Source organism: Akebia trifoliata, chromosome 7 (genome assembly GCF_017979445.1).
Source record: "Akebia trifoliata isolate Shusen 1 chromosome 7, ASM1797944v1, whole genome shotgun sequence".
NCBI classification, from domain to species: Eukaryota; Viridiplantae; Streptophyta; class Magnoliopsida; order Ranunculales; family Lardizabalaceae; genus Akebia; species Akebia trifoliata.
Window position 1 is genome coordinate 7,394,203 of NC_141381.1, and position 15,462 is coordinate 7,409,664.

The 15,462-nt window shown below is 33.4% G+C and overlaps 1 protein-coding gene across 1 annotated transcript; it reads right to left on the minus strand.

The window, feature by feature from the left end:
* Nucleotides 1-538: 538 nt before the first annotated feature.
* On the minus strand, nucleotides 539-5,263 carry LOC147398146 (ARM repeat superfamily protein). Its single transcript, XM_086447295.1, has 4 exons — nucleotides 4,750-5,263; nucleotides 2,522-2,638; nucleotides 1,993-2,421; nucleotides 539-1,775 (listed from the first exon to the last, which is right to left on the minus strand). The coding sequence occupies exons 1-4, from the start codon at nucleotides 5,032-5,034 to the stop codon at nucleotides 705-707; spliced, it is 1,902 nt and encodes a 633-aa protein (XP_086303421.1). The 5' UTR covers nucleotides 5,035-5,263; the 3' UTR covers nucleotides 539-704.
* Nucleotides 5,264-15,462: the final 10,199 nt, after the last annotated feature.

The following is a 15,462-nucleotide window of genomic DNA, read 5'->3' on the forward strand; positions in this document are numbered from 1 at the left end:
GGCAGACTGACCTTTTCCCAGAAAAACAGATTTTCTAAAATCACTTTTGGTGTCCATTCACATTTTAAATCTTGAATGGTGGTGACTCCTAAATCATTGTAGATTGAGGTTTAATATGCTTAAAACCTCAAAGGCATATCTACATCACTCAAACAGCGAATGACATTCAAACTCAAAAGTTTTACACCAGAGGTATAAAACAATGAGGGTTTCAATCCAAAGTGAATAATATTGTAGTGTTGTGGGTCTAGGGTGTCACATAAATAAAGGAAAAAAGTTTGCTTTTGGAAGTAATTCAGAATAGATTCTGAATTTGATCTTAAAAGATGTTCCATGGTTATGGTTTGATGAGTGGTTGTAGATTCATTAATGCGTAGAAGAACAGTTCTAACGGTAATGACAGTTCCAACTGATTAGAGCAGAAATGTTATTTCACAACAGATCAAACATAAAAGAACCCGTTTTGCCAACTCAAGAAATTATGAACAATTACATGTATCAATTTCCAAGACAGTCATGAAAAATAAAACAGATAAAAAACAAACAATATAGAATGGGTCACTGCTTAAATTCAAATATTCAATCTTCGCACCAATAAAGAATATTGTATCATCTTTGTAGTAGAAAACACGAAATCATATCATCTTCGCATAAGATAACACGAAGCAAACGAACAAATCAAATCCTCTTAACTACTACTGCTCTTAGAGCTGCTGCAGCTTACGAAGATGTTCCAAGAGTGAAGTAGCCTTGCGCTGCGCTCTCTCTGTGCCGCTCTTAGCAAGTTCAGTCAAGGGTATGACAGCACCTAACCTTCCAATACAAGCAAGATTCTCCGCATCTTTCTTGCATAACGCGAGTAGAATCGCAGATGCATTCTCCTTGTTACGTGGTAATCCTGTCCTCATCAAGTCTATCAAAACAGGTATGACACTAGCCTTTACTATGGCGGCTTTGCCTTCTTGATGACTAGCAAGTACCGATAGTATCGTAAGAGCTTCATCAACCATCGAACTACTCGAATCCGTTAACATCTTTGTTAGCGGTACAAGAATCCCGGCTCTCACCGCACGACCTTTGTTCCCCTGATAAATGCACAAGTTGAACAATGCCGTCGCGGCATCTTTTTTCCCTCTCGAGCTTCCATTTTGAAGCAACTCCACCAAATCCGGTATCGCCCCGGATGCCCCGATAGTTATCTTGTTCTCATCCAAAAGAGATAAACTAAAAAGGGTTGCTGCCGAATTCTCTCTAGCTTCCATGCTTCCCATTCTGAGGACTTGGACTATGGAAGGAACGGCCCCTGCGAGCATGATCCGTCCTTTGTTGTTCTCATATATAGAAAGGTTGAGAATCGACGTAACCGCGTTTTCTTGTGTTCTCACGTCTTCTGTTGTTAACAGGTTGACTAGAACTGGAATAGCTCCAGCTTCTGCTATTAGTATCCTATTGTCTGTGCTTCGTTTGGATAGAGATCGGATTTCGGTGGCAGCACTTCTCTGCTCATCAACGGACCGACTTGAGAGCTTACGGACAAGAGCATTAATGGATTCCCTGTCCCCACAAACTTCATGAAACGATCCATCACTCTTTCTTATCCTTCTGTTCACGGATCCCATTGGTGGATCAATTTTGTGCTTTTCACACCATTGAGTAATCAGGCTTCTTAATACGTAATTCGGCGTCAGAGTCAGATCGGGAAGCACTTGTTGAGTTTTTGGACATGTTTTATTGCCACAATCGATCCATCTTTGTATAAATGACCTCTCATAAGTCTGCAAGAATTGAGATGGATATAAAATCAGAATGAAAGATTTCTAAAGAGAGCTTCTATTGCCACACCAACTTTTGTTAACGCCACCCCAAGATGTGTGCTAATTCTTTGGTGACTTACATACGAATTGGGGTGGCATTAGCAAAAGTTGGTGTGGCAATAGGATCTCTCTTTCTAAAATATAGAAATATAAATTAGAGCAAGAGAGTGAACTCAACCTGTCCTGTGGACACAATAACAGGATCCCGCATCACTTCAAGCGATATAGGACAACGGAAATCGTCAGGAATTACGATGGAGTCGGGCTTCTTAATTTCCTCCGAGCTCTTGTTAGCTAATTTTTCTGCCTCAGTGGTATAGAACTCATTTAAATTATGAGCCTCAGATGATGAAGAGAAATTATTGGTTGTTTCTGATTCTTGTATCTGTTCCATGTTGTGCCCGGACGTATAGTTAGATTTCTGAACAAAATCATCACCGAGATTACTTATGTTGCCAAAACGTAAGTGGCTAATTACTCTGCTACCCAATTTTTGGAGGTGACGTTCGTTGTGAAGTGGTTGAGATGAGGTACGAGATAACAGTTTGGAATTAAGAGGTCCATATCTTTCTGTTGCTCTTCTCAACTGAGCCCTTACCAATTCAACCTATTAAAAGAAACTGCATTAGTGTTTCATGGATTCTGTAAATCAGGATTAGAGGTAAGTTTAGTCAGAGCAAGGACAGAATATATTGCTTGACACCTACCTGTTCGCAAACTTCGTCTGATATGTGAAAATGATTGTATGGTAAATTCCCCAACGCCCTCTCCAATTGCCAGGTCACAGATTGGAACTCAAACGCAATTTTCTTCGAAGAATCATCCTTCATTAGGCAATAACAAAGTTTAGAGAAGAATCAGAAGTCTTAAAGAGATACACACCAGTGCAACATATAATTTTGCATTATGAATCTTTGTCTGATCCATATAGTTTAGAATATATATATATATATAAAGGATTTTTGTTAATAATACTCATAACCGCAACATGTAACATGACCTTCAGGACTAGATCAGCTGGTTTTGCAGGAATAATATCAAACCATCATGTTAGGATCCACATATAAATTTAAGATGATATGTATATAGGAAAAAGGTTGCATGAACCGAAGGACCATGTTAGAGCATGGACAGAGGTTCACATTTGGATACATGGACTGCCACAGTGGTCCAAATTACACCTCATCCCCCTATGATTTATGGTTAAGATCAGATTTGAAGAAAAAAATTCATTAAAAGAAAAAAAAATTAGGTAGATCTAAGACTTTGAAATTAAACGGCTGCTGAGTCTTTTCTTAAGGGTTTTTTTTTTGTCAAAGTTCTTGGAACTTTATGCTTTATAACCATGTGGCATCCGATCATTTTTATGGGTGCCACATGGAGATGTGGTCCATATAGATAGTGGTCTTCGGTCCATATAACCCCATCTCATATATTTATATACTAGGTTCCATGTACCAACTTCAAAGATGTTTGATAGTCAAAGTATCAAATTAAGACCTCAACAATTCAAAGGTAAATCAAACTCAAATACCTACCCTTCTTGTTTTTCACTCAAAAGCAACTAGATAACCCATCTTTCTTTTATGGTTGATGCCCACATTTGAGATTGGTAAAGTGACCATGGGAGCAGATCATCTATCCACTGGTTTATCCACATCAAAGAGGAAGATATAAAGGACAATAAACACCCAAGTATTCAAGTTCAAAGGTTCAAAAACCATAGTTTCATTGCCAAGGAGGTTCAATTATTTGAAATTTCAACGACAATGAAATTAATCCTTATGGAGATGGACATTTTGACAATAGAAAGACCAACCTTCTGTATTTTAAACAAGTTGGGTGTGTAAAGGTTTGCGAAATCATAGCAGTTATCAGGCAATTTTAAAATTTGTGGTTTCCCCAAAAAGCAACACTCAGTGAACAAGCACCACATTCTTTCAAATCTCAAATATATTGTCACACCGAAACAGCTCTTTGTTTCCACTCATGAATCATGGCCATACAGATCATGATCAGCCATTCAAAACAACACTAACATGAAGGGCCATTTTCATTTATGATAACTTACAGAAATGAGGATATGTAAGAAAGATTTACATATCAGAATTTGTGAAAATTTATACAATTAGATCAAATTCTAACCACAATAAAAACCCTGCAACCACATTTTAGTTCAACCTCAGATACAGGTATCGCGCATCTAGACAGAAGTAGGGCATACTATAACAAGATCACATTTCAATCAAAGCAGCAGGAAAGTAAATTAAATCAGATAATTTCACAACTATATCAACCCATTTTCACTCTTAATATGAATTTATAATAGTACATAAAAAAATTAATTTTTTTCCAAAAACCATTAAAATGGATGGGAAGAAACCAAAAAATAAAGGAGAAGCCATCAATGAATTAAAATCTAAGACAATTTCATGGAATAATGATAAAGATCTGATCATGTAAATGGACATCGGTGAAAAATTACATAACAACATTGATGAAATCATAGATACAAACCATATTCAAAACATCAATTTTCCCTAAATAACCATTATAATTGTGCCTGAAGGAATAAATAGGGAAATAAAATTCCAAATTGATCAAAATCTAAGACAAATCCACGAATTAATAATATATAATAGATCAGGTAAGCCATCATAGGTGAAAATAACTTTCAAAATATATGGAAAAAAAAAATTCAATTTGAAATTCGCACCAAATAACAAAACACATTACAATGGATAAAAATTTAAGACAATTTCACGAATTATTGATAAATATCAGATCAGGGATATATATATATATATATATATATATATATATATATGAAAATGTAAGAAAGTTTCATCAATTATTGAATCCTGAAATAAAAATAGGTGAAAATTAGATAAGAAAAATCAATGCAGATTCATAAAGATGCGTATCCCAAACTTACAAGAAGAATCTTGGAGTCAGAATTAAAAGCAACAAGTAGCAAATTTTTAGATGCTTTGAGGGCGGCAACAAGATCCTCCAAAGAAGAAAAATACTGAGATGAAGAAGAACCAGAAGGCAAGAGATCTCCTTTAAATTCTCTGATCTCTTCGCACAAATGAGTGAGAAGAGAAATTCTACGGCTGAGATCTGTGCAGTCTTTCTTAAGGGTACCTTCGAATGGTCCGATCCGTACGATTTCGTGAACGAGGTTGAGAAGGAGCAGACCCAATTCTGCCTCGGCCATTGTTGCCCAGATTGTGAACCTGTGTTTCGATCTGGAGAAACAATGTTTTCTTCATGAATAGGGGTTTGGACTTTGGTTTGATCGATGAGAGAGAGATAGGAAGAGATGAAGGCGAGAATTTCGGAAGGAAAAAAAAAAAAGGATAGAAAGACAAGCTAATACAGTTGGCTTGAGAATAAAATGAATTGGAGGACAGCAACTACTTACAAGGACTAGAAGCTGTAAAAGAGAGAGAGTGGGGGACGAATGGGATTGGTTGCTCTCTTCTTCTAATATTAGAGGTACGTATCCTTCGTGTTTTTTAACGGATAAAATGCCCCCCTTGACTTAGGTCTTTTCTTAGATATTAAGGTAAATGACATAAGGGTCTGCTTGATTGCATAAATAATGCAATTTCATGGATTTCAATTTCTATGGGAAAATGATGGGGTGGGAAAAAAAGAGGGAACAAATTAGGGGTGGGAAGAAGAGAAGGAGCATGGAAAGAGGGCAGAGGTGGAGGAGAAAGAGTAAGAAGAAAATCAAGTATTTATCATCTAGAGGTGGAAAATGAGGGCATTTAAGTCATTTACATGACTGTTGTAAAGAAGACCTATGTCAAGGGGTATCTAAACAATTTGGAAACAAAAGGGTATCTCTAGTGTAGACCAAAATCTGGAAGAGCTGCTAGAAAAACTCACTTGATACTTATTGCCAAAAGTCTTTACGAAGTTAGTAAGGGTTCCACCCTCACTAAGGGTCCCGGGGGCATTCATAAAAAAAAACATGATCGGATACTTCAAGTTGTTAAAGTCAAAATTCTATGAAATTTAAAAGAAATAAAAAACATCAACTTTTGAATTTTAGGTTTAAATTTAGGAATTCTGTGGTAGCTTGGTAGTCATCCATTTTCAAGACCTTAGATGATGCCTACAAATAAAAATAAAAATTGAATTTTTATTTTGGATATGAGTTTATTCATGAAATCTAGAGGGTTGTGGTGTTGGATTGTTAATGTGATAATTTATTTTAGCAAAACAACCGTCAGTAACACTTAAAATCCTACTAAGTTAGTAAGAAAAATGTTTTTCTTTGAGAAAAAGACGGCTTAATTGAGATTTGAGAAGATAATTCTTACAAATTCCATTGATAGAAATTAGGAAATCTGTTCAATCCTCCTCAAAACATTTGTTGGATAATTTAGTTAGTTACTTGATTATTTATTTATTTATTTTTGGCAATGTGAAATCCTTTTCTTACTAACATAATAAGATTTTGAACTTTGCTGAGGGTAATTTTGTTCTAATGGATTGCCACATCGGAAATTCAACACCACAGCCCTCTAAGTTTTATTGAAAAACTTGAATAAAAAAAAAAAATCTAGATCCAAGATTTAGAAAATGGATGGCTACCGAACTTTCACATAACTCCCAAACTTATAATTGAAATTCAACAGTGAAAAATAATTTTCTTTTGAATATTTTTTTCTTCAAAATTCATAGAATTTCATCATCTACAACCTTGAAGCATCAAATCATGTTTTTGGATGCCATGAAGTACACTCAAGGACCCTTAGTAAGGGTGAAATCCTTACTGTTTATCAAGATACTCATAAATATCAACCATTTGGTTTTGTCTTTACAAGGTTGGGATCATGTGTTTTCTTCATGAGTCATTCTTAGGAGTCAACGGATCTCAACCCATTCTCTTGTAAATTACTTAACTTAAATACCCTCATTTTCAATATCTGATTGATTTTCTTCCTAAAACCGATCATCTACTATCTTAGGATGAAGTTTTTTTTTTCTTTTTCAAGCTTAGGATTCTATCTTCTTCAACCTCAACTTTTAAAATTCAAGAACAATATAGGACTTTGGAGAAATAAAAGATTGATCGAACAAGATTTTGCTAAAACATTTGTGACAAGATTAATAAATTAAAGAAGGGTATTGTTAATGTGTGCCCTAAAGGCACACGTTAGAATGCAGTAGATACACTTTGGAAATTGGAATATGAGGGTATTTTTGTAAAAATGATTTTTTAAGGGCATTTTTTTTATACAAAATCCAATTTTCAAAGTGTATTTATTGCACTTTAACATGTGCCCTTAGGACACACGATAACAAGATCCATTAAAGAAAGATTTTTACCTTCGTCTTCACCTTCAGATTTGGTTTCTTTCAACCTTCCAATCTCAAGAGTTGAATAGAAAATTTGGGTAGAAAAAATCAAAGGATTTTCTAATTGAATAAGTTTAAAATAGTTTACAGTAGAGGTTAATAGTTTGAAGACGACAGATATTTATGGTTCTCAATAAAAAAGTGTAATTTTGTATCTTGAGGAGAGCAGATCTACGATTTCAAAATCTGTCACATCAGGGGTGTTGATTGAGTATGGCATGTGGATAAGACAGATTATCACGACTCAAAATAAAAATGGGCTTGTTGACTTGAGGATGCAAAAAGGGTATTTATGTAAATTTACATTATCTCTTGCAGAGCATGTACTCTTTTTGAAATCACGGGGCTATCTGTACTATTGACATAAAATAAAGGGGCATGTCTAAATAAACCTATATTTATTTTTATTATTGTTGTTTTTTGGATTATTAGGTTAGTGGACTTGTGACTCATCGTGTCCGTGGCTCCAACAACTACCCGCATCTGTTTGTTGGGATTCTCTTGGACGGCCGTTGGTTTGGTGATTGTGAAGGAGATGATTCAGTGATCCAAGCCATTGTATTATCTTTCTACGTCATAGATTCACGAAGTTTTGCGTTAAAAAAGGCAAAAGAATTTATATTGTAAAATTTTGCATTTTTGTCCTTGCTTAGTAATTCTATAATGAATTAGAAAAAAAATTTATGCTGGAAGACAATAAATTACAAACAAAAAAATGTGGCAATTTTCAGAGTGACAGTGTAATTTCTGTTTTACAACATGGAAGTTGTTCAATGCCATGGTAATAATTTTCTATTTGCATGGGCAAATCATTATCAAGATTTTCTTGGGGGGGAGGCAAACTATAATCAATTCATATGTTGAATAATAAAATGAAGATAAAATATGTTGATTTATTTTTCTTTCAAAAAAAAAAAAATTCACTTCATATCTAGATGGGTCAGATTTGACCAAAAATCAAATTTAGCAAGTTTGAATACTTAAAGTAGGTCCAAATCAAAACATGCATCGAACATGTTCTAATGTCTCTTGACCAGACTTAGAATGGGATGGACACAAATAGGTGTGTCAATGGGTCGGTTCCTACGAAATTTAGAATCATAACCATCATATTAGTTTGGCTCCAGTTCTTGTTGGTTTCAAGTTCGATTCCAAAATAAATGGAATTAGAATCGAAACTATCAAAAATCACAGGTACCCATCGATTCCGGTTCTTAAAAATCAAATGAAAAAAAAAATATTTCAAATCATTATAAAAAAAATTCTTTCAAAAAAATTAACATATTATCAACAAAATTGTTAACTTAGTAATAATTTGTTATACTTAAAATACAAATTATTTATTTTTTTCAAAAATAGAAATTTATCTTTATTAAAAATAATAATTTTTTAATTAGAAGAGAGACTCATTTTAAGTTTCAATTGATAATTTATATGAAAATTTGAAAAAATTTATATAACATGCATTTATTTTTTAAATAAAAAATACTTTAAATCATTAATAGTATGAAAAGAAATGACAAAATAAACCGGTTCCAGATACTCACAGGTACCCACTGGATAGAACCCAACGGTTCCTTTCCTATTGGTTTGGTTCCATTTTAGACCCGGTTCTAATCGATTTCAATAAAAAGGGATTTGGTACCGGAGTATTCGGTTTGGTTCTGGTTCGATTTTGATTAAATGGGTACCATTGACACCCCTAGATCCAAAATATCTCTTTCTAACAACATTGCTTTTATAATAAAAAAAATGAAATGAGTATAATTATAAAATAAACTATTATCTTGACCCGGCCCGCGTTGAATTCAAATATGGTATTAGTTAGTAGGATTCGAGTTAAATCCATACCTGAATTTGTATTAAAATATTGGATCTGAATGTGAATATAGTGTGATCCAACCCATGTGGAAACCTTTGAATTTTAACACTGGAGTAAACTCTTTTTAACCTCTTCTTCAGCCCATTGTCATTAATGTGTCATAAAATACCTTTCATTCTTCTATCTAAAAATCCATCCTTCTACTTTAAAATTCTATCTTGAGGTTTGGATGTTAAGGCAGATAGAATCGTAAAATTGAAAATGAGGATAAGCAATAAGTTGAAGATGGTCGATTTCAAAGAAATTATGAAGACGAGGTCATTTATATTAGTCTCATAGAAGAATACCTAGGATACCTTCCAATAAAGCAAAAAAGACCAAAGTAAAGACGAATGCCATCCATTTGAAAATATAGGAGATATCTCTAGTATTGACAAAAACAAGGGAACACAAAAGGTGTCTCTACGATTGAACTAGCAAAATAAGTTAGCAACGATTGTGGAAACCTCAACTCCTAATCTAGAAATTGTTATAAAATCTCGATAGTGAAATTTTTTTTTGTAATAAGCTTCATTCATTAAGTCAAAACCGAATTTGCCAACATTGATTTGATAAGAACCTATTGAATCAACCTAGAAAGATTCACTAGATTTTTATAATATTTCAATCCATAGGTTTCTACTGAGTCCTTTCTGGTAGATTTGATAAGATCCTACATAGTCACAATGTAAAGTTTCAAGAGCTTCTTACTAAACAAAAAATTAGTATTTTTTAAATGGGTGAACGAGCAAAAAAGTGGATGCATATAGTGTACCCTTCCTTCTTTTTTTTTTCTTCTTATTTCTTTATTTTAATTTTAAGAACAAAAAAGCACATCTATCTCCATCATAATTCTTCTGTTTTCTTTCTAGGAATTTTTTTTTCTTAAGTGGTTAAAGACTTAAATTTGACGCATTATAACAAGTCCAAGCCTTTTAGCATATTGATTTAAGTTCGGGTTTAAGTTACGATAAAAGCCTTGAGAAAAGCCTCAAGAAGTCCAAAAGTCACTAAAAGGACAAACATCAAAGATCTAATTTGTAATTCAACAAGAGAAATGATTACTTGAACAAATAGGGTAGAAAGACAGAAAGAGAGAATGAAATGATTTAATGTCATCTCACGTAGGGTTATCCATCAAAATAAATCAATTATTGTTACTTGTTAATATATTGAATATCTTCTCTCTGCTTTCTAAAACGAAGGGATAAGATAGTCGCATACCTTCTTTCATTAAATCTAGCATTTATTAACAAATAAAATCTTGTAAAATTCTCGATTCTCTACTCATTTTGAAGAAAAAAGAGAAAAAATATCTCATATGTACAATACTTATACGAACATGTAATTTAGATTACTCATCGTGGGTACCCATTAGGTAGAACCAAATCAATTATAATTTTTTTCAATTTTATTCTTTTTAGACCCGACTTTGATTGCAAATATGAAAATGGGGATCCAAAATCCGGAAATTTAGTAGATTGATTCCCATTCGAATTCCTATTTGGTTCATGTTGACTTGAAACCCATGTTTTGTGAATCAAGAGGGATAAAGTTTATCTTCTTTTCTAGAAGAAATAAACGGACTCGCAAAACTTTACAGCAATGTATGGTGGGGATATTGGAATATGGAATACAACTAATCATCAATCATTCAACAAAATTTTATAATGTTTTGCTTAGAGGTTGAGGGAAAAACAAGTACCCGAAAAATCATAAATTAATGTATCACGTACGTTGTTGGTGGGCCCAGACTCAATGACTTGCCGAAAAGTATTTGTGGAATGAGGCCCATAAAAAAGCTTACCATGTGAATGGTAGGTAATTGTTGATGCCACAAGTCGTATTGAAATGTCACAACAAGATCTTGACAAATAGCGCGTTCCAACAATTTCCAATTTTGTAGTCCTTCCATCTTCTTTAATTATAATTATATGGAGAGGAGGACTAGATGTGATTTAACATCAAACTTTGGATTTCAAAAATACTCTTATTTTAGTATTTAAATTTAATATAATCAAGGTTATTTTAGTCAAATTTTAAGAAAATTGCATCTCTTGTCTTTAAAACCACTTTAATATTTGATAATTTTTAAAATTATAAAAATATCCATTTTATTATGTAATTTTTAAAATTACCTTTTTAATTAATATTTTTAATCACAAATAAACCCCCCAAACACCTGTTTTTGCACATATATATCACGTTCTAGTTACTATTATATAATGATAGAAGGCTGAGTAAAGTGGTCGTATACCAAAATTGCCCCAACATTTGTATTTAATCTTATTATTTAGGACATTTTTGTTAAGTTGATTAGATTTATAATCTCACGTTATTATTATTATTTTTTTAAAGATTACAAAAAGAGACTTCTTATCACACACCATTTGTTATCAATTACAGTCAATCACTAAAAAATCCTCCCTTTTGTACTCTTTTTGTATGATTGCAATACAATAAAGAAAAAGAAAAAGAAAAAAGACTTGGTCATTCTTTGATCTAGTTCCTAAGGGGGGGGGGGGGGTGTTCAGGATTTTCTTGTAGTGGGGGCAAATTGTTGTTGATGGTAAAGTTGAAGAGATCGAATCTGAAGGGTTTTGAGAAAAAATTGAAAGAATTTTTGTTATAAATTGAGGAAAAATGTATTTATGTCATTTCCAATTAATCTATGAGAGAAGGAACAAGTTAAGGGGCAACGTTGTCTTCAAAAAATTGAGAGAGGGGAGCAAAAATTGAAGGGGCGTGAGGGAGTGGGGGTAAATGAGGCATGTTATTAGTTGAAAATACAGGGGTTATCTCAAATTAAAGCAAAAATGCAAGGACAAATTATTTTTCAACAGGGGGCAATTACCCCCACTGGCTCCTTACTAGCTCCGCCCCTGGGTTGAGGCATATGGTTTTCGACTAAAAAATTTAATTCAATCAATTAATAAATAAATAGTAAGGACTCACTAAAATTATCATTTTATTTTAAAGATAAAGAGACAATGTCTTGTAATTGTCGCCAAAGAGAACACAAGTTGAATAAAAAAGATAACTAAGCAGCAGGTTATCCTAATGATGTACAATGTGTACTTTACAGGGTAAAAAACAGAAGCTGCTATTGGCACCCCAACTTTTACTTATTACACTCTCAATTTCTTGAATTATTTATCTTACTCCAATTAAAGATTAAATCACATTATTCAAACATTACAAAGGTTTATTTCAAATTATTGTCTCAACATTCTAACATTGGTTCAAATAATTTCAATAGTTGTTTACAATTATGATTAGGTTCATATAAAATTCTAAGCCCAAAAAATAGAAAATTTAATAAAAGAAACGAGAGAGCTTCTATTAGCAACCCAACCTTTACCCATTCTCAACCATTCACTTATTTTCCTGAATTTTTATAAAATTTGGGTGCAATAAGTAAAATTTGGGGTGCCAATAGCAGCACTAAAAGAGAGAGGTATTTTTTAAGATTGGGGTGCAATCAGTCACTAGTCTGTGCAACTAGTTGATCCCTTACAAAAACATTCTTCTATTATACTATCTTCAAAATGCCCTTAGTAATTAATTTAATCTCAAAGAGCTCTTATAAATCTTAATTTTTGTAATACATGTGGCTTGCAATGGCTACCTATGGTTTAAGTAAGTGCAAAAGGCCCCAAAATTGAAATATCATTTTGAATTTTTTGAAATATTTTAGAAAATTCATAAGAACTGCTATTGACAACCTAACTTTTACTTATTACACCCAATTTCATAAGTTATTTACCACATCCTAATTCTAGATTAAAACACACCATTCAAACATTACTAAAGTTTGGTTCAATTTATTACATGATCAACATTACAAAGCATTATAACACAATCAAACAACTTCACTAGTTGTTTACAATTAGGATTAGGCTCATATACAAATCCAAAATGCAACAAAAGAAATGTGTGTGTGTGTGTGTGTGTGTGTGTGTGTGAGAGAGAGAGAGAGAGAGTTTCTATTGACACTCCAACTTTTGCTTATTTCAATCGTTGATTTATTATTATTTTTTAATTAGGTTGTAACAAGTAAATGTTGGAATGCCAAATAATAACTCACAAATTTATATTATTTTATCAACAAGGGCTCAAGCTATCAATGTACCGATTCGGGTTGGGCTTGGTCGAGCCCTAAACCAGCCTTAAAAAGGGAGGCTCTACCACAGATTAGTCCGAATCCCTTTCAAACCTAAATCAAATAAGTCCTAACCAGCCTTAACAAACTTGGGCCAGGTCAGGCTAGGATCCAGTCGAATAAAATGACAAAAAATAAATTCAATTCAACATTTTTAAGGACAAAAATTGTACTTTTCAAATAAACCATTTTATGTATGTAAAAAAAATTTGACAGGGGATGCAAGAATATAAAATATAGTCTAATACACGCTTTGACCTTGGATCTTTCTTTTTTCCATTTTTAAGTCTTCAATGTAAGTTTCTTTAAGCAAGAAGGGGATGCAAGAATATAAAATATAGTCTAAAACACGCTTTGACCTTAGATCTTTCTTTTTTCCATTTTTAAGTTTTCAATGTAGGTTTCTTTAAGCAAGAAGGGGAGAGTGAGAGCAAAAATGTAATTAGGAGAAGGTTACTTGAAGGAGATTCGGATAGAATTTTGAGTAGAAATGAGGGCTTAGAGCATGCTCCAACTCAAGAGGAAGATTCCCATTTATAGAGATTTGCGAGCATTTTTAGGGATAGAAATGTCCAACCCTTAAAACAATTGGAAGGGACATTGAATTTCCATTGACTTTGTTTTGGATTTCAAGCTTGTTGAGGGCAAAGGGAGGAAATTGTCTTGGGTCTCTTGACCATGGTTTTTAAACTCGGTATCTCGCCTCGTCTCGTTCAGCTTTGATACCAAGTTGACTCGGACGATACGTCTCGTCTCGCTCGACATTGAGACAATGGTTTTTAGCTATTTAAAAAATCTGAAAAAATTCAGAAATAATTCCTATTAAAAAATGAATCCAAAAAAAAAATATAAAATTAAAAAAAGTCGATTTGGGGGTGAAAAAATAGAGGGTTGAGGCTTTAACTCGTTTGTCTCGGTTTATTTCGAACGAGATTTTCAAAATTTCGTTCGATACGTCCTATTTAACTCGTGAGTTAATCATTGTTTGTGTTGTCTTGTTTGTATTGTCTGAGATATTGGAAAATATCGTCCGAAATGACTCACTTATCTCACGATACACAGTTGTCTCAAAATACTTTGTGAGTTGGTTTCATTCAACTCTGATCCTAAGTTAACTCGGACAAAATGTCTCGGTCTCGGACGAGTTTAAAAACCATGCTCTTGACTCAAGTCACTTGGAAAATTTCATGTGGGCTATGCCATGTTTCAAAACCTTTGTTATGGAAATAAAAACATGTGGGCAGGTGAAAAGAGAATCTAAAGAGTAAATTAGAGGAAGACATATTGAGTGGTGAGTCTTGGTTCTCTTATAAATATCCTAAAAGCGTCGGTAAATGAGAAGAGACAAAAAGTAGTTTGGGGAGAATGAATATGGTGATGTCATGTAGAAATGTGGATCTTACTATCCTTGTAAATATCTCAAAAAGTATGAGTAAGTATATGTTTTCAAAAAAGACCCCCTTGGAGAATATTTTGTGGCAACCAAGGAGCAATTACATGTACCTTGTTATATTTCACCTCTTGAGGGTAAAATGGTCCAACTACATACTTTTTGAAATATATACAAAAGTTTTTAAGTACTTTTGTTAAAAATAAAAAAGATTGATCCATCAATGAGTTTTGAACATTAGCTTACCAATGAGAGTTTCTTTGGATATGGGGACTTATGGGAATTTACCAACTGGTGAGCAAAAGGAAAGTGAATAGGAGAGTGCCAAGTGACAGTGACATTTTTTATGAATGTTACATGACCTATGAGCCAATGTGATGAGTTTTGGACTTTGGGCTTGAACATGGGCTAGATTTAGAAAATCCCTCAATTTGACCTTAGGCTTTGTATTGTAATCAAGTCTCTTGAATCCTTTTTGTAAGTGGGCTTTCGTAATTTGAGGTGTCTACAACGGTAGGAGGTAATGTTGGAAGAAAAATTGCAGGAGAAATGAAATCTGCAAAAGAAAAATAGTCCTCATTAAAAACATCACATGGTGAGAAATATTAATATGAACGTCAGAGCTAGAGATCTAATCTTCCTACCTGACCGAATCGATGAACCTACCTTCCACTCAATCGTTGTTTTATGTTTACCCTTTTATTATTTTTAATTCTCAATGTGTCGAGCAACTATAACAGTAGCAACCGAACCTTCCAAAAGCAAAATCTGGATCCACCTCTTATTAATAGAATACTAGTCCTCCATTCCAATTCCTTCTCTGAACCTCCCTTCTTAACCCCTAGCCTATACTATA

Bases quoted from the DNA above. Each gene is read 5' to 3' on its own strand.
- LOC147398146 (XM_086447295.1), bottom strand. From the start codon at position 5,034: ATGGCCGAGGCAGAATTGGGTCTGCTCCTTCTCAACCTCGTTCACGAA. The intron at 2,639-4,749 runs GTAAGTTTGGGA...TGCCTAATGAAG, and splicing joins CTGACTCCAAGATTCTTCTT to GATGATTCTTCGAAGAAAAT. The intron at 2,422-2,521 runs GTAGGTGTCAAG...TTCTTTTAATAG, and splicing joins CAGACGAAGTTTGCGAACAG to GTTGAATTGGTAAGGGCTCA.